General features: G+C 34.7%; 1 protein-coding gene and 1 pseudogene across 1 annotated transcript; both read right to left on the reverse strand.

The window, feature by feature from the left end:
• Positions 1-576: 576 nt before the first annotated feature.
• On the reverse strand, positions 577-6061 carry LOC149546131 (boron transporter 1-like). The gene is made up of 14 exons (XM_089791019.1): positions 5907-6061; positions 5694-5811; positions 5119-5201; positions 4760-4952; positions 4476-4614; positions 3962-4127; positions 3698-3864; positions 3398-3571; positions 3210-3305; positions 2753-2887; positions 1989-2284; positions 1502-1778; positions 1261-1374; positions 577-1089 (listed from the first exon to the last, which is right to left on the reverse strand). The coding sequence occupies exons 2-14, from the start codon at positions 5798-5800 to the stop codon at positions 1072-1074; spliced, it is 1965 nt and encodes a 654-aa protein (XP_089647145.1). The 5' UTR covers positions 5801-5811; positions 5907-6061; the 3' UTR covers positions 577-1071.
• Positions 6062-17836: 11775 nt separating this feature from the next.
• LOC149546132 (boron transporter 1-like) overlaps positions 17837-19076 on the reverse strand; it is a 40821-nt pseudogene continuing 39581 nt past the window's right edge.

Genomic DNA, 19076 nt, shown 5'->3' on the forward strand with positions numbered 1-19076 from the left:
GTAGGACAAAATCATAATTGCTGATTGACAGTAATAAGTGAAATTCTAATTGCTAAGAATTACTCGTTATTATTATTAAATACACATTTAGCAACCACTGAGTATAGTCAATTTTATTATACCAATAATTGCATTATAATACCATAGACCCAGATGTACATTTGACCATCGGCGGCCATTGTGGTTATTAAAACCGTTTGTATTGAACAACACAATCGTAGTACAGTCTGATGTACATGTGACCATTCCCAGTCATTTACTATTTTTAAAACAGATTATATTAACCTTACGATGGCCCAAAAATTAGACTGCTGCATGTTTCTCCAGATAAGAATTTTGCAATTAAAATTGGTAAGAATTTTGCATTGTTGTTTGTTGCACAATTGGCAAGCATTAGATAGAACCAACTCTGTTGTGCCATCGGACACGCTATAATAACATAATCTGATGTACATGTGACCATTGCCAATCATCTTTTAGTTTGAAGACAGTTTGTATTGAACAACATTCTAATGGCTTGAAAGTAAGATAACTTTGTGTTTTTTCATAAAAACCTTGCAACATCTATCTGGGCCATTGCAACACAAATAGAATGTTCATAAATTTTGAATGATAAATGCATGATTGTGACATGGCACCTGCATAGTTTTAATATTACAGAATTCAAGTTAGCTTTCATGAAAAACGAGAATAAAGAACAAATGTTCTGAGACTTGGCATCCATCACATTGATCAGGGACCAAGCCTACTGTTTACAGGGCTCTTACTTGTAATTAGTACAAAACAACATGAAAGCTCCCCCTCTGGAATAAAAGCTTCAGTAGAGAGGCTTTTCTAATTGCAAGGACAGTGAAGAAACAATATTCAGTGATATCTAGAAAATCAATGACGAATTTGATTTGCCATGGTTCAATAGAGAAAGGCTGCTTTAAGGAACATGTTTCTAACATGTGTATTGGATACATTCCAGTTAAAGTCGATGCAGATGCAGTGGGAATTGTCTATAGAGACCAATATCTCTCACTAGACCCTTGATTGCAATTTCAACATACCTCGTAATTTCATTCACTTCTAATCCTCAGTGTGACTCTGTTCAATGAAAAACATGTTCACGCCATCAGTCAAAATTCCTATCTGTTCTGCTGCTAACTACTTTTCATCACACACTTACAATGGATTCTAAAGCCACTTTTTCAATCCTCAAAATGATCTATGGCATATTTTTCAAGAAAAAACAATCCAAAACAAATCATATCTTACAGGTCGGTGTTTTAATTCACAACGGCTCCTGGTAGTTATTTCATCCAAAATTTCAGCATCATCAACATTCTCATTGATGCCTTCCAATATATCTGTGCCATCAAGATGCCGCTCCTGTATATTTCAGTGAAGAGAAACCAAAGTATAAGTACTTAGGAGAGAATCCAATACTGGAGACAAAATCAAGAAAAGGAAGTAAAGGATTGTACTGATGTAAGATTCTGAGAGTTAAGGCAATTACACTCAAATTGAAACTCTGGCGATGAGTAAGGGCTTCACTCTCCTCATATACAGCTGCATCTAATTCACTTAGGTACTGAAGCTCAAATAGCTTTGGAAGAATGTACTGTCTGATTGAAATAAGCAAAAAGAAAGGAAGAGGGAAGAGTATCCCTGCTATTGGTATCTTTGTAATACCAAAGCATAACAATAAGTAAACAAACTGTAACAATGTAAATTTAGCAATAGTCTTGAATGGTACTGTTTCAAGAAATGAAGCATGGACATCCTCAAGTACTCTGCAAAGAAGTCATTTCAAAGAGTTTAGTTTTTCATAACCACTTATTATGTTGAATGAAAAGCACATAAAATTTTAGATTTAAAAATTGATGAATTTCCATCTCATTTCAGGCAAACTTTTCATGAGTTAGCATGTTAAAACAAATAGTAAGAAGCCAAAGGAATGAACAAAACCAAAGAAAAATGAAGTAAAGATGTTTAAGACGCACTTATATCTCCGTGATGGTGCAATGAATAATATAAGGAACCTCTCCCAAAACTGATTACCAGGTAAACTCTCAATTGCCATGTAAGCAAAATAGCCCCACAATACTGATGTAGGGATCTTTTTTATAACAGGCATGATACCAACACAGGCAACCACAAGAATGGACTGCATCAAATTGCTCATCCGTTGCTCTTTGACTCTAACTGGAAGTAATTCATCAACATATCTTTCAGGATCAAAAGCATGCCCATTCATTTCAGTGTCCAAATGTTTGAGCTCTTTCAAGTCTTTTAATGACTGCAGAGCAAAAGAGGCAAACAAGAGGCCTTTCAGTAGACATGACAGGGTAAACAATCGTTCTAATAAAAAATGGCATATATCTGTGAATATAGATTACAGTAACATCAGGTTCCAGTTTAAACGTCATAAGACATTATGGTCTTGACAACAATATGGCAATCTACATTTGACCAAAAGAAAATTGCAAAATATCAACCTCTATGAGATAAATTCATTTTGGTAATTCTATTCTGGTTCACTGGAAAGGTTATTTAAAATGTTCAAACATAAGTTTTTTGTATGATTTTCATTGTTGGCGGCCATCTGCATTTAAAATAATTACAGCCATTTGAAAACAAATGATGTTACATAGATGTCCTGAACGGTTGTAAACCATTCAGACACAAAATAGCTCTCATCATAGCAAGTGTAAGGATATCCAAACATTGAAAATAATACAAAAGATTTCAAATTCAGTTAACATACCGAGCCTGTTAGTGGCTGCATATTTTTCAATTCTATTTGTTGAAATACTTGTTGCATCTTGCCATAAATCTCTGTCAGAGTAGCTTGTTGCTCAATGCTTTTCTTTGCACTTGCGACCAATTTTTTGCGCACTATCTGCAACCAAATGTCTTGTATTACCTCTTAAATTCAGAGCCAGCAAACTTGGTGTAAGCGGGGGAGCAAAAAATGTACTTCAGTTTAAATAAAAGGCAATTTGCCAATATCAGAATCAAGAATCAGCTTAAAACTCAATTGTGAGTGCTTTAAACATATCCAAAATGAATTTCTACAGGCTCAACAATGAGAGGATGCACGGGAATTTAAAAAATATGCAATTTGAGGCTGCCAACATAATATACTAGTTGGAGATAATAGAAGTGGCTCTATGAATGCGCAGATTCAATATTGAAGGATGACTAACAAGTCAATAAGAGACCTGTCTTTTCAGAGTAGCAAGGCTCTTTGTATGCATTGGAGATTGTGGCAATACACCATTTGATGGAGGAATTCCAACCATTCCACACATTATGACCTGCAGAAAGTTAGGAACTCAGATATAAGATCCAGATACAGAACAACACACAGACATTGAAACTTGAACAAGGAGAAGGGTCAGGTAAAAACCATGATGCCCAACAGAAATAAATCATAGTGGTAAGCTGATGGATTTCTCAAATTGAACTCTTTTTGTTGAGCCAATTGAGCTGCTACACTGTGATCAAAGAAGTAAAGCCCTGCAATCATAATAGCAGGGATAAATGCAGCTAAAATATATTGCGGTGGCACCTTATGCATGTCCTGCCAAAATAGGTTGTATGAAGAACCACCAGTCAAAATCAGAACTATTGATTAAAATAAAGGATAGAGCAATTAAAAAACTAGAGGTCTGTGAATCCCCCATAGAAAGGGTGAGCCTCAACCTACCTTAGCCACGCTCCAGTTAGATGAAGCTCCAGGAGCCCAGGGATTAGGGCTATTAAGCCTTCTAGGAATACCAACAGGCACACTATCATTTGCACTGTATGAGATTGCTGTCCACAAAACAATCATCACAGGTACTCCATAATCTGCTAAGAAACTTCTCAAAAAGCCTGTTTCACAAAAGAGTTCATTGCTTACCACTTTAAGCAGGAAACGTTTTCTCGAACCATATCTCATATTAAAAATTTGAAGAAAAATTTAAATTACCTGTGCCGTATTTGAATGATCTAGCTCTTCTACTTTTTAACGATGTGAGCAATAGGCCAAAAGACAAAACAATTCCAAATAGGCCATTTGAGAAACGCCATGGAAATTCGAATTGCTCAAGATTGGGATTAACATTTTCAGGTATACGGAATTCTTCTGCCATACCCTACAAACAGGATTTTATCATGTTATAAAGAAATAAAAGATATTTTTAAGTATGAATTGTGCCTAGTGGCCCTACGTCAGTTCGTTAAATTGAATAAGTTACAAAGAACACATTAGGTATCAGTTGTTGTATAAAAAGGCCATGTAGCATGAGAGATGCGGCTGGGATCATATACGGAATTTGACAATATTTATACCCTTAACATATTTTCTCTAATAGGAAGGATGTAAATAATTGGTGTGCCTGATGTTTACAGGTTGCTAAAAGTTTTTTGAGGTCCGAATAGAAAAAGGAAATCAGTAAGAACTGGAATCTTCATGACAGATTACATCGGAAAACTTCATTTACCTTGATAGCTTCTTGCAGGAATAATACAGCAATTAACATGCCAAAGAGCTCTCCGGCTACTCTTGTAAATCTATTGATGACCGTGCAGGCATTGAAAATCGCAAGAACAAATAGTAGCAGTGCCGTCCACACACAAACCCTACAATACATGTCTTCCGTCAATTAGGGTTTTAAACAGTCGAATTCAAAAATACCTTTTCCCTTAAAATGATCCATTAGACGATCATATTCCAGATCCTACTACGCTATATGAATTCTCTAATACTGTGATTATTCATATTTACCATCCTGCCCATGCGAGAAACAATCTCTTTCCCAAATCATCCCTATTTTTGGCGAAATTATACATATATGTATACATAAGAACTGTCGGTTCTGCAACTCCAAGAATCAATAGGGGTTGTCCACCAATCAAAGAATGAATAATTCCGCATAAGCCAGTAGAAATCACTGTCTGAATTGCGGTTAAGGTGCCATCTGCAAATAAAAACGTGTGATGAATCTCCGTATGTTTTCGAGAAAGTATTTAAAATCAAACAAATTTAAATTCACTGGTCCAATGTCTAAAAACAGGGCATCCATAAAAGGCGATTAAGCATATTTTAATACAAATGGAAGATATAGTTGTTAACCCAATTCTCACCTGTGGCTTTGTCGAGTTGTTCGCCAAATGCTATAACAGGAAGAGCAGAAGCAAAGAAAATATAGGTCGTTGGAGCGAGAATTCTGCACGAACAAGAACAAATTATATCCGCATCTACGTGGGACAAGAATATAATCGAATTGAAATGGATATTTTGGGGAAAGGAACAATGCAATACTGTCGCACGTGTTTATATCGGTATATCTATGCATATATGCATATAGACAGACGGGAATACTTTTAACGAATAATAGGCAGAGCTATAACATGACTTTCTAGGGCACAATACCGCATTGTTTCACGTAACAGAGCTCTTGGGTCAGAAAAAATCAGTACAGAGAAACAAAATTCGAGAACATTGGAAAGACAATTTTCTAGTCAGAATACACATTCCACAACAAAAGAAAGAAAAACAACAATGGATGATAAATAGATCCCCAAAACAAAATCTACTGTCCCGTTTGACATGAGATAAGAATCTAGGTTCGTTGGATGTTTAATCCATTAAGGTTTATAATCCATACACATTGTTCTAAAAATATAAAACAAAAGCATTTACAGAATTCGATTTATACCTGAGCCCCGAATTAAGTCCATTGAGCCAATCTTGTTGGTAACAGGGCAACCTTTCCTTGATGTCTTTCACGATTCCCCGGAAAGGGGTTGCAGATAACTTTTCCATTATCGGTCAATCTGAAGAAATAAGAGAAAAACCAAATGAGTTTTACAAATGGCGAACAATCACAGATGTCACGTTTCAAATTGATGATATTAGTCAGAGGTGGTACATTAAAGCTGAACAGAGATTGTGAATCAAATGCGTTCAAAGCCAAACACCAGTAATTTAGGGGGTTCAGAAATAGAATATTTCTATATCCAGAGAATCTAGAAGCCTAAAGATGGTAGAGCAGGGCTTTTCACAGACCCAGACCCACCTCAGTACATTGCGTTCGGCATCAAAATGGCAATTTTAAAATAAATTTAAATTTAAATTATAGTTTTAAAATAATTTTTAATTTAATTTTTAAAAACAGTAAAATGCCGATTTGATTTTAGACACCCTGATTTTTCCACGCGTGCAGTAAGTCACAGGAAAGGGACCAACCTAAGCATACACCAGACACGTGTGTAGAAAACAAATAATTAATTAAAAAAGCAAGAAAAATAAAAGCTTGTTGTAAACCATGAGAAAGGACGTAGATTGATTGATATTATGATTATATTAGATTTGTTAAGGGTTTGAATTGAAAAAGACATCGCTGACTTATTTTACATGATTTAATATTTAATGAATTGAGATATACATGATTGTTTATTCTTTAGTTTCATAAGTATATTTAATAGTCAATATTAGTTTAAAAATAATAATATAACATTTTAAAGAAGGTGAAAGGCAAGCAAATATAGGTCTGACATATGCTTACATAGGACGTATGAGAAAGGACATAGATTGATTGATATTATCATTATATTAAATTTGTTAAGGGTTTGAATTGAAAAAGATATCGCTGAGTTAATTTACTAAATTGTAATTTTTAATTACCTGATATAATAGCTATTGTATTCGTTATTGAATATTTAATGAATTGAGATATACATGATTGTTAAATCTTTAGATTCATAAGTATATTTAATATTTAATATTAGTTTAAAAATAATAATATAACATTTTAAAGAAGGCGAATGACAAGCAAATATAGGTGTTCAAGCAAAAATTAAAATACGAAGCTAAAGTTTAAAGAAACAATTATATTATATAATTAATTTAATATAACATAAAAGAAAATATTATCATTATATTTTTTTAATAGTTGATTATAAAAAATCATTAATGTTTATTATCATATAGAAAATGACTTTTTTTATTAAGGTAAATAGGTTCAAAAGTATTTCAAAATACACTAATATAATGAGGGATAGATATTTGAGTTATCAAGATTTTGAAATAATTTCTATAGTTACTTCTCTTTGTAAGGATCCAAAATCTAGAACTTCATCTCATCTTGTTGGTACTTTATCCTCCCTCATTTAACTGGGCTCATCCATAATGATCATAGACCTTTAAATCAAATCAAATCCTAGGATCCTCTTGCTAATATCTTAAAGGAATTGTAAGGGATCTATGTAAGTGATTACTCTTCATTAATAATGGGGATCGGTAACTTGAGACCTCTTGGAAGTCCTTAGTCAATATACATGTTGTTGTACAGTTGAAAGATGTTCTTTTATCAAAATATGAATATATAAATATTTTGTTTTCAGGATCTTTGGGATGAATTGGTTCGTCTTTAATCTAAATTGAGTGTTCATAATGCCAAATATGGATATTGCTCACGTGTTCCCTAGATTCAATATCTTGATTGCCTGAAAATTTATGTTGTGACCCAAAAAAATCCCAAGGATGGTTCCTTCTCTAAGTTGTCTCTATAAAATATAATTCTTTCTAGTATGATAGATTGGTCATTGGTCTTATATTTGCTTGTATTTTTTGTGGCTCTTCCCTAGAATCAATTGCTCACATTTTACTTCAACGGTCATTTTCTCAAGCTGTTAGTATTTGTTATAACTAAATTAAATTGGCATGCTCCCATAAATGGAACCTTGAACTAGAACATTTTAAGAATTGATATTTCATTTAATATGCCTCATTGTTTTGATTCATTTGGATCATCATGAAATGTCCCTTTTCTGATTTTACATGATATTTCCAACCTTTAATCAGATCTTTAAGATCAAACAACTAATATCACAAAGATCCTCCAAATTTCTCAAGAAACCCCAAATCGGGTATGCCAGAAATTGTGCCAAAAGCTTCACAGCTTCACCAATTACTAATAAATCTGAAAATGGAAATTTTTACAGAACTTTCAGCAGCATAACAGCCTACAAATTGACATTTCCAGATCCGTATAGCCTTTACACAACAGCTCAAAAATGTAGGACCAAAACTATGCTCATCGGGCTCCCGAAATAGCACAAAATATGCCCGGAAACACCACAAGAACACTAATAATCTATCTCAGAAGTTTAATCACGTCCCAATATATATATTCAGATCTATTTTAATAGCTTAAAGTCTAAAATACAGCAGCAACCAAAACTGATATGAAATACTCAACCGGAAACACCAAACTCTTACAAAAATACACCCGGAAACTCACAAATCTGCACTGTTCAGCACAAAGGCAAACTCTGTATGAGCATGCACATGGAATGGCTTCAAACTCCCGTCCTTAGCCTTCCTGGAAACCTGCAAACTCCCGTTCTTGGGTCTCCCTGGAAACCTGCAAACTCCCGTTCTTGGGTCTCCTTCTCCACAGGTTTGGCAGCCTCTGAAGAATAACAAAGAATGAGCGAAAATCAAGTCTGGAATGAGCCCAAAATGCCTCCAAACCCCTTAAAATAGGGCATAACTGTAACTCACGTCCAAGAGAGGTTAATGAAACTTATTTTAATAATAATTTTCATTTATTAGTCCAACGGTTTCCAAAGATTAACCCCCTTTTTTCGAAACTTCACTTTCTTGGGCCTGCCTGCCTTAGCAAAGATTTTCTTTTTTTAATTATTTGAAAAGGGGACATGACAAGTCCTCCCCTCCCAATCATTGCTTGTCCTCAAGCAATGGCTGAACAATAAACCAATCAATCCACCTGGATCCCAAATGTAGTCATGAACTATACTACTACCAATTAACACAGGCTCCTGCAATATCCTCTGCAATATGACCAAGAGGAATCCATAATCAAATTGACAATTATAGCTCAACCAAACTTTGAAATCACCACTACCACAATCAAAAACCCATGAGGCACAAACTCTTAGAACATCAGAACCCAAGTAAAGTGGACAAATCAAACTACCAACACAGTAAATACCATCAACGCATCCCACTGGCCTATATGGAATGTACAATCCAACTCTGCAACAATGGTGAACCCTCTTGAATGAAACTGTACCAAGTATGGAGAATCCACACACTGTACAACTCCTGCAGTCAACACAACTTTGCAAATCATCGGCCACTATCTCATAACCATAACTCCCATACACATGAAGAAGTGATACAACCCACTGTGACTGATCACTAGCTAAGTCAAGAGATGTCATAGCCAAAGGAGTAGAATCAATAACAACACCTGCTAAAGAATCACTCCAAAACTCTTGCTCTAAGTCATGTATTATCAACTTGTCAATTGCAGGACTTATCACCATGTCATGCCCATCACAACTCTCATCCCGAGGCATCAAACTATCCCATAACTGATGATAAGCACTAGGAACCAAAGTACATCTCTGTATCATCATCTTATCAACATGGTCATCAAAGGTAGATAGATGAGCATACCTCACAGTGTAATGCCGATAGAATGCACCAATCTCAGTCAGTGGCTCAGACTGCAATCCAGATGTAACTAACTGCAATCGATCATTAACCAAGTTGGAACTGACTACTACCTCTAAAGACATTGCAAAGGGAGTAGTATTACTAGTAGGAACCATGCCAACTATCAGCTCACCAACGTCACACATGGTCTTTGATACAACATCTCTAGTCTTCGTGCCATTAGTACTAGAGGTCACCACCATGTCAGGCACTCCACAAAAATCTGCTATAGCACCCAACTCAATTGAACCTGACTCTAGTGGGAATGAACCTGATATGCCAATGTTAGTATCAAGGATGGATGCATCCCCATCTCCACTGTCTCTAACAATCTCGACCATGGACATCCTCGGATCACCAAACACCACAGCTTGTGACTGTATAGAATCAGGTAAAGACTGTAGTTGCTCTAACTCCATGGTCACCTTAGCCAAATGAAACTGTGACTCCTTGAGAGCCAACTGTGTACTCTCAAGAATCTCAGAAGTCACCTCAAGCTGCTCAGTAAGCTCACTCACCTCATCTTCCTTGGCCAACAATGCATCATATGCTGTACTGCCCCACTCCATAAGATAATCTCTGTCGGCTACCAACTGCATATAATTCGGTCTCAAAATCTGAATAGCCTCCCATAAAGAGTGGATCTCTGTCAAGGAAAGATAACTTCCTCCCTGCTCATCACTAGTAGGAGAACCCCATCCATAAACTGCTAACAACTGACGAGCAGCATCAAAATGTTGGCAAGTGATAGCAATGTCTTGGTCACTAACTCTCAACTGATTAGACACATGATGGCACTGGTTTGACTGTCTCCTACAAGCCTCCTCTAATGCACTGTCTGAAGGAGTGTCCTCAAAGTTACTAGTCTCTAGAGTATTACCATCCATATCCTGTGAATCAAATCTAAAGCTCATATCAACATACAGAGTATCAAAAACATTAGCATTGCTGTCCAACTCCTCTATACCCAAGGAAACTAAGTCTTCAAAATTGCCCACTGCATCCTTCTGGATGTCATCAATGCCAATATGATCCTGGGACTCATCTATACACACTGCCAAATATGAAATATCATCAACACATTCCAGCAAGTATGGCCGACTGGATATATGAACAAAGCCCAACATTGGTGTATAAAAACTAATACCAACATGAGACAAGATACTGGCACAAGAAAAGACAACATCGTGTAATCTGCTAATCAAATCCATGATAGCACCCAAACAAACACTGCTACCAAAAAGTGTTAAAGATCTCCAGTCAACTGAATCCCAAATGCCAATATAACAATCTCGAGTCCATATCCGTAAACTAGAATCAACTGGTAACTCAATCAAACTCCTCACCTGAGTAATATGACCAATACCAACTAACTCCACATACCTGTCATGATGAGATAATGAAGTCACACTACTATCTTTGTTCACCTTTAGCTGGCTGGACAAATCATGTGAAGTACTACCAGCCTCAACCTCATGTGATGAAGCATCTAACTGTGTCTGGTACTCTTTCTCAGCAAAGTCATGAATGCTCAATGTCTGCTCATCTCTACCAGGTATCTCACCATCCTGCACAACAACATCCTCATAATCATCATCTGAACCCACTATACTGTAGTCACTGCCTGTTGTAACTATACCATCCTGAATACCTGTGGCATCACCCTTTGACGACCTGTAAACAATTGTCTCAATTTGAGTATCAAGTTGACCGTTACTATCAATCTGTGTAATATCCTTTCCCACCACCTGCTGTGGTAGAGTAGAATCTAAGACCTCTACCTGGCTATCAGCTAGTTTCTCAAACTCCTCATGCAAGTTCTTGGGAATTGTTTCATCTGTCCTGTGAGAAAATCTGCCAAATAGAAATCCAGTCAACTTATCCACCTTAGCTGGGTCAGATAACATGTCATTTATGCGGTGGTGCTCAACCAACTGTTTAGACATGTCATGGCTTATTTTCATAATTTTATCTCGAATGTCTAAATAACCATCCTTTCTACTGTTTTGACTCTGGCTATCAGCTGTCCAAGATCGTTTCCTCTGAGACTCTGTACTATACCTGTCCATTCTGGATAAAGTAGAGTGTAACCCCAATAGGATATAACTTCTTCAAACACCAAGAACTAACATGCAAATGATTAGAAGTAGCATGCAACCATAGATTTGGACATGCAACTGATTAGAAGCAACATGCAACCACCAAATTATGACATGCAAGATCTGGGTAGTTGTCAGAACTGACATGCAAGATCTGGGTAGTTGTCAAAATTGACATGCAAACTTCTGCAACTTCTACAAACCCTCAGGCTGGCAAGATCATGGCTCTGATACCACTGAAATGTCCCTTTTCTGATTTTACATGATATTTCCAACCTTTAATCAGATCTTTAAGATCAAACAACTAATATCACAAAGATCCTCCAAATTTCTCAAGAAACCCCAAATCGGGTATGCCAGAAATTGTGCCAAAAGCTTCACAGCTTCACCAATTACTAATAAATCTGAAAATGGAAATTTTTACAGAACTTTCAGCAGCATAACAGCCTACAAATTGACATTTCTAGATCCGTATAGCCTTTACACAACAGCTCAAAAATGTAGGACCAAAACTATGCTCATCGGGCTCCCGAAATAGCACAAAATATGCCCAGAAACACCACAAGAACACTAATAATCTATCTCAGAAGTTTAATCATGTCCCAATATATATATTCAGATCTATTTTAATAGCTTAAAGTCTAAAATACAGCAGCAACCAAAACTGATATGAAATACTCAACCGGAAACACCAAACTCTTACAAAAATACACCCGGAAACTCACAAATCTGCACTGTTCAGCACAAAGGCAAACTCTGTATGAGCATGCACATGGAATGGCTTCAAACTCCCGTCCTTAGCCTTCCTGGAAACCTACAAACTCCCGTTCTTGGGTCTCCCTGGAAACCTGCAAACTCCCGTTCTTGGGTCTCCTTCTCCACAGGTTTGGCAGCCTCTGAAGAATAACAAAGAATGAGCGAAAATCAAGTCTGGAATGAGCCCAAAATGCCTCCAAACCCCTTAAAAGAGGGCATAACTGTAACTCACGTCCAAGAGAGGTTAATGAAACTTATTTTAATAATAATTTTCATTTATTAGTCCAACGGTTTCCAAAGATTAACCCCCTTTTTTCGAAACTTCACTTTCTTGGGCCTGCCTGCCTTAGCAAAGATTTTCTTTTTTTAATTATTTGAAAAGGGGACATGACACATCACATATTCTATTCTCATTGAAATTTGTGGCCCAAACAGAATAGTGGTTATTTAATAAAGTTTGATCTCACATCCATAATGTTACATTTGATATTGATTAATCCATCCCGAAGGTGGCTATGTCCTTTATTTATGTACAAGGATAAGATATGATTTTTCCTTTTTCCTTCTGATGATTGGAATCTTAAACATTGGCCTTGTCTTAAGTTACTTATTTCTCAAGGATCCTTGGTTATAATGTCCAACAATGTAGATAGGAAAAGCATTAAATGGAATCCTCAACAAACATACATATGTGAACTATATTGGGGTTTTTAGAGGGAATCCATGGATTTATGGGTTGGGGTTGTTCTATTTTCCCATATTGGAAAATTTACTATAGGATCTTGCAAAAAGGTATCAATTTGATCCAATGATAAGGAATAAAATGAGGTTATTTTCATGGCCTTGGACCAAGTTATTTTGTTAAATATTAGATCTCATAATGGAGCTACACTCCATAATAAAAATACAAGAACTTTGATTTTAGTGTACTCCAAATTAGTCTTTCAATTACATTTTTAGGGGAAGAAAAATTAGTTATAGTTCCCCAATTTTCATGAATATAAATATTGTTATTTTGAACCTAAGTCTTTGACATATATACTAGCTAATAGGGATACTGATTCTTTAGAGGAATATAGACAATTCAATCAAGGTGATATCTACCCTGGTTAACATTTTTATTTTTATTTTTCAAATTCAAAATTCAATAATCATTTTTTATATCAAATAAATTTTTTGGCAATGATAATTAGGCTTCGAAGAGGGTCTTATAAATTGATCTTGGTTATTTTCATGGGGGTTTAAGTTAGTGAACTTGAATAATAGCATGTACATTTGTGGAATATACTAAAGAGTCCTCTCATTTTAAAATTATATTGTCCAAACTTCTTTTTTACACCCTTCAATACCCCGCACACTCATTTTCCTATATAAACCCTCACCTCCATTCTAAAAAGAAACCCCCCAAAACCACCCCCCCACTATTTAGGCAATATATTTCCCCCATTTTTCCCATTTTAAAACCCCAATATGGATGCACATGAAAATGTGTTTCCCCTTCAATGAAGATCACATGGCTATTTGTTGATGTCTTATTTTGATGGCCTACCCCTTGCTAGTTTATGAGATGGTGCCCCTACCATAGAATTTTGTGGAGTTGTATTTTTCGATCTACATTTGTAAGTACATTCTCTTTGATTGCAAGTATTGTAGATGGGATATTATATCCATCAATAGCTAATTCAAAAAATTCTTCTTCAATGATGATTATTTTCCTTCACACCAAATATATTTGATTATTATTATAAGGTGCATGATTATTGAGAGAGGGCTGAATCAATTTTTATACAAATCCAAACTTTTTTTTACTGTGCAACTCAAGTTAGATCTTTTCACTAACCATTGAACCATGTTCATTATAATATAGCTTGTCAAGAAACAAAATAATCAAGCAAAACAAAAACCATCCACACAAGTAGACCAAAAACATCAAGGTTTTTTATCATGGAAACCCTTGGTTACTGGTAAAAAGCATGGTGGGAATGTGTACCCACAAGTATTTGCACTCTTCTAAAGTATGTCAAGTTAAAGGCCTATCCCTATTAGGACCAAACCCTATTCTAGGAATCATTTTGATAAGGGATTTACCTATAGCCTTGTTAGGAGCTTTAACCTATTAGGATTAACCTTGTTAGGGGATTTATTACTCTAATAAAATAGCCACAGATTTACCGGACTTTACCTTCAAACCTATTAACCTCTTTCTCACCTTGTTAGGAGTGACTTGATTAAGTGATATTCTTCGACAGAATGTTATGATTTAATAAGTTATAGTAATCAAATAATATCATCAATATTTTTCTTGTATAGATCTAGTTAAGAACAAACTTTTATTGTCTTGTAGATAATTTAGATACTGCTCAATTGCACCCAGTATTCATGATCTACTAATTTATTGATTGATCAAATTGATTATAAATACATAATTTAATAACTATGGTAGCCACCACTTTAAAGAAAAAATATTACATTTGAAGTTCACTTCCTAGTTTATCTAGATCACCAAAGCATATTACCAAATCCTAATCAATCATTTTACAACCTCTATCAGCCTCTAAATACATTCATACATTAATCTAATTAGGAATACTCAAAAGTGTTTCACTATTTCCAACATGCTTCTATGACTCCAAGAAATTCAATCACTATAATCAATGTGAGGTCATATAATCATTACATATCATTCAACTACATCAACCAAATACTTGGATATGAAAATAATTATTAATACTAACTAAGTCATCACTTATTAGCATCTAACATAAATTTCTTTAAATACTCATGCATACAAAATGATCTCTAGGGTATGTGCAAGATCATGGCCTTAAGTGGCAATGAAAATTCAGAAAATCAGGGTTATGTTAACTTGATGTACAATTTTCAACTTGGTATGAACTTTCTATCAAAAAGTTGAGAGAAAATAATCTCTAGGAAATTGAATTTACCTTCTAAAATACTAGGCCTTATCTAAAAAAAATAAAAATTGATTGGTCAAAATTTTGAATTTTAATGCAATAGTACAAAAATTTTAGAACAAAAATAAGAAGTAGACATCTATCTGACCACCCTAATCAAACTAGAATGATAATATTTTTTAATAAGATTCTAGATATAATAATTAGACTAATTCTCAAATGTGACACATATTTTTTGGTATTTTTATTCTAAATAATTAATTAATTATAAAGTTTCTACTATATTGTTTTCAAAATTAAAAAACTCTCATGTCTGACCACCTTAACTAATTCAAAAATCTACAAAATTTAATTTTTATTTATTTTTCCTTATACTAGAAGAAGCATAAAATGTGATGCATCTTTTGTATTTCAAAAAATTTGTATGATTTGGAAGTTATAGTTGTTTTTCTATCATTGTGTCAATCAACAGTTTACACGTAAATCCATTAGAAAATAAGTAATAATTACTTGCTAAACTTGTAATTTGACAAATGTTACATTTATGGAAAGATAAGATAATTCTTAAGAAACCCTTTTCATCTCATCAAATTTGGGTGCGAAAACAATTGTGAGATACATGTTTGAAGTAAAAAACACACAAGAACAGGCCAAAAACACATTTTCGGGACTTTTTTAAGTTGACCATGTAGGGTTTATTCCAAAGATATACTAGGCCTTATAAAGGTATTAATTTTCTGGTTTGGTATCATGATGGGTGGGAAAAAAATTGGAATAGATTAGAAATGCTTTGAAGCATTTCAAAACTACATATTTTTTAGATCGCCACTTTTTGGCACACCATGATCCTATACATACCCTCCAATCCATTAAAACCATGTCTTTTGTACACCAACCATTATGTGATTACAAGATAAATCACATATCTTATTCTACCTAATACAGAATTGACAGCAACACCTAATAGATGATATAGAAAAGCCAATGAGCATTTGGTGGAGATGTGGCAAGCCAATTCCATAAGAAGGATTTCTCTCTATAGTAATTTAGAGCATAAATGTTGTAAATTTTGATATTTTCATACCATTTCAATGTAACCCACAATGCTCTATTGAAAGGGGAATCCCCATGATCAAGTGTTGATGTAGGATAATCTTGGGTACTTTTCCAATCATACAATAACCAAAAATATTTCCTTTCATTTATTCATATATGTTGTTTGAAGAATGCCTTTCTATTCATTTTTTTCTCTTTTTTCATTGTTGGCTCCTTAATGTAAACCTACCATGGATCCTTGTCCTATGCCCACAGAATTTTTTTTCTTCATATGCTATAGTTATCCTTTCTCTTTGCTTGTGGTGTGTTCTTTCTTGGTATCTCAAGTAACATGTGGATTTGGGCTTGGTGGGGTTACATATGGTGTTAAGGATTTTCATGGAATTGAGTTTTTCTTATTGGATCACATGTGGATCCATCGTTGTCCTCATGGATGTTCTTTTTCTCAATTGTAAGGTCATTGAATTCTCCTTTAGGGAAGGACCTATTTTTTTGTAATAATTTATCTTACAAGATGACTTGTGGTCTTTTTGGCCATATATATTGAGATCTAGGATTAGGATAGGTAGAATTAACTTAGATAGAAGGAAAACATTAATATTTGGCTATATAATCCCATGCTTTTAAGCTCACAAGTTGTATTTTTAATGTTTATGGTTGCTACTACGTAGGCCTTATGCCTAGCATGTTAATGGAAGATTGTCTAGTCATATCTACATTGAATATTATATAAGTTCTTGTGGTTTCTACTATATATTAGCTTTCATGTGTAACTCTTAGCTAGGGTACCTTGGGATTGTCTATTTTGGCATCCTATCCTAGTTGTTGGAAATCTAAGGTAGGCAAGGTTACTGAGAGGGGAGGGGTGAATCAAGAACCAATAAAACTTTATCTTACTTCACCAATCAATCCTTCATATAATCTTCTAATCTAATTGCATGCATGAAAGAATGAAGGAAAATAAACATTCATAACAATTTGACACAAGATGTGGTGAACCAGAAACCTTCCAATCATAAAGTAAAACTGGGGTGAGGATGATACCCAAAAGCTTTAGTACTGTAGTATAAAGTTAACCTGTTAAGGCTTACAATTGATCACTTATGGTGATTGTCCCTATTAGGAGGAATAAGGACTATAAGATCCACTTTATTAAAGAATTTACAAACATATAGTGAAGTATGCACTTGGTTAAGAGATTTAGCTAAGACTGTTAAGTCTACCCTATTAAAGGTTTTGACCGATGCACCTATTAGGATGAACTAGTGGTTGATCTTTGATTTTCAACTTTGATTTGTTGGTTGAGATTCCTTGTATTGCAATGATCACCTAATTGTGATAGATAAATATCTATTGTCCCTTATACTGCTTGTAGCTTTCTTTAATTTTCACTTCTGCTCATTATATTCTCTTCACATTAATAGTTTGATATGATATAATGAATTACATATATACCTATCCAAATCATAACTTACTGGAGTCAAATAAAATACCAATTTCATCATAATTCACAAAGTTGACCCAACTGCACTCGGATTCTGAAGATAGACTCGTTGATATTCTGATACACGAAAAACACTATCAATGCTTAGCAATTTTTGGCACTCAGTTGAACTTGAAGCTTGGTCCATACTAATCACTTCCAATTTGGTTGAACTTGGTCAACACTATGTGACCTGGTGAACTTTAAGAAAATTGGTAGCAATTGGATCAATAGGTTGACACTGCATGACTCGGTCAACACTAGATCCACTTTGTTAACTCTCCGAGATCGACAAACACTGTTGGACTTGGTTAACACTATAGAGTTCTTTTAACACTACAATCTTCTTCACTTCCATTGATTAGCTTGGTAGCCTCTGCTATGCTTGGTTTGCACTGAACTTTATCTTTGAAGCTTGGTAAGTGCTATGTAGCTTGACAAACACTACAAACTGACTCAAGTTCTCGGTGGACACTGTATTTTGACTACTTAGCTTAGGAACAACTAAATCACTTGGTTAACACTCCAAACTAAATGATAAGCTCGGTAGCAACTAGAGAGCTGTGTAGCAATGTAACTAATTGACAAAAACAATCTCCCCCTTTAGCATTAGTGACCAAAACACTTATCAAAGAAAAAAACTGATGATTCAAAACTATAAGTCAAAACTTCCTTTGCCATCATTCTATTTCTTCAACTCAACTTTGACTTCCATCTCCTATGGCTTGGTAAAATATTCTATTTTTTTTATTTTTCAAAATTATTTTTGTAAAGATATTTTCTACTTATCCATACTACACTACATTGATCCTCCATATGTATATCTCTCCTATAGATATATATATATATAAATAGAGTATAATATATTTCTCCTTCTTTACATATTACATCTCTTCATTTTTCATATAATGCTACATATTCATTTCTCCACCTTTTTTACATAAATGCCAAAGGTGTATAGTATCTATATGTTAATACCAAAATGTGACAAGAATTTAGAATGTACCTTCATAATGAGTACCATTGTCTTGTCCCAATTTTCTTGGAGTACCTTTCTTGCATGCAATGCAATTTGAACTTTTGCTGATAATTCCATCATGTGATCAGCTATGGAGAAGTTGTTATCATTGATGAGTGTCTTTTCATGTACAATGTGTTTCTACAATGCATCCATATTTGGAAGAATCATGCCTTGGATTTCTACAAGTGTGGCCTTAATCTTGGCTTCTTCCTTCAATAATTCTTCCTATAGATTTTTTTAGATA

The sequence above is a fragment of the Cupressus sempervirens genome, chromosome 7, assembly GCF_028749045.1.
Source record: "Cupressus sempervirens isolate cs-2001-9-10 chromosome 7, ASM2874904v1, whole genome shotgun sequence".
Taxonomy (NCBI): domain Eukaryota; kingdom Viridiplantae; phylum Streptophyta; class Pinopsida; order Cupressales; family Cupressaceae; genus Cupressus; species Cupressus sempervirens.

What these genes read in the sequence shown, in the direction of transcription:
- LOC149546131 (XM_089791019.1), bottom strand. Translation starts at nt 5,800, where the DNA reads ATGGAAAAGTTATCTGCAACCCCTTTCCGGGGAATCGTGAAAGACATC. An exon ending in TTTCTCGCATGGGCAGGATG is followed by an intron (nt 4,615 to 4,759) that starts GTAAATATGAAT and finishes CATGTATTGTAG; the next exon opens with GGTTTGTGTGTGGACGGCAC. An exon ending in ATCATTCAAATACGGCACAG is followed by an intron (nt 3,865 to 3,961) that starts GTAATTTAAATT and finishes TTTGTGAAACAG; the next exon opens with GCTTTTTGAGAAGTTTCTTA.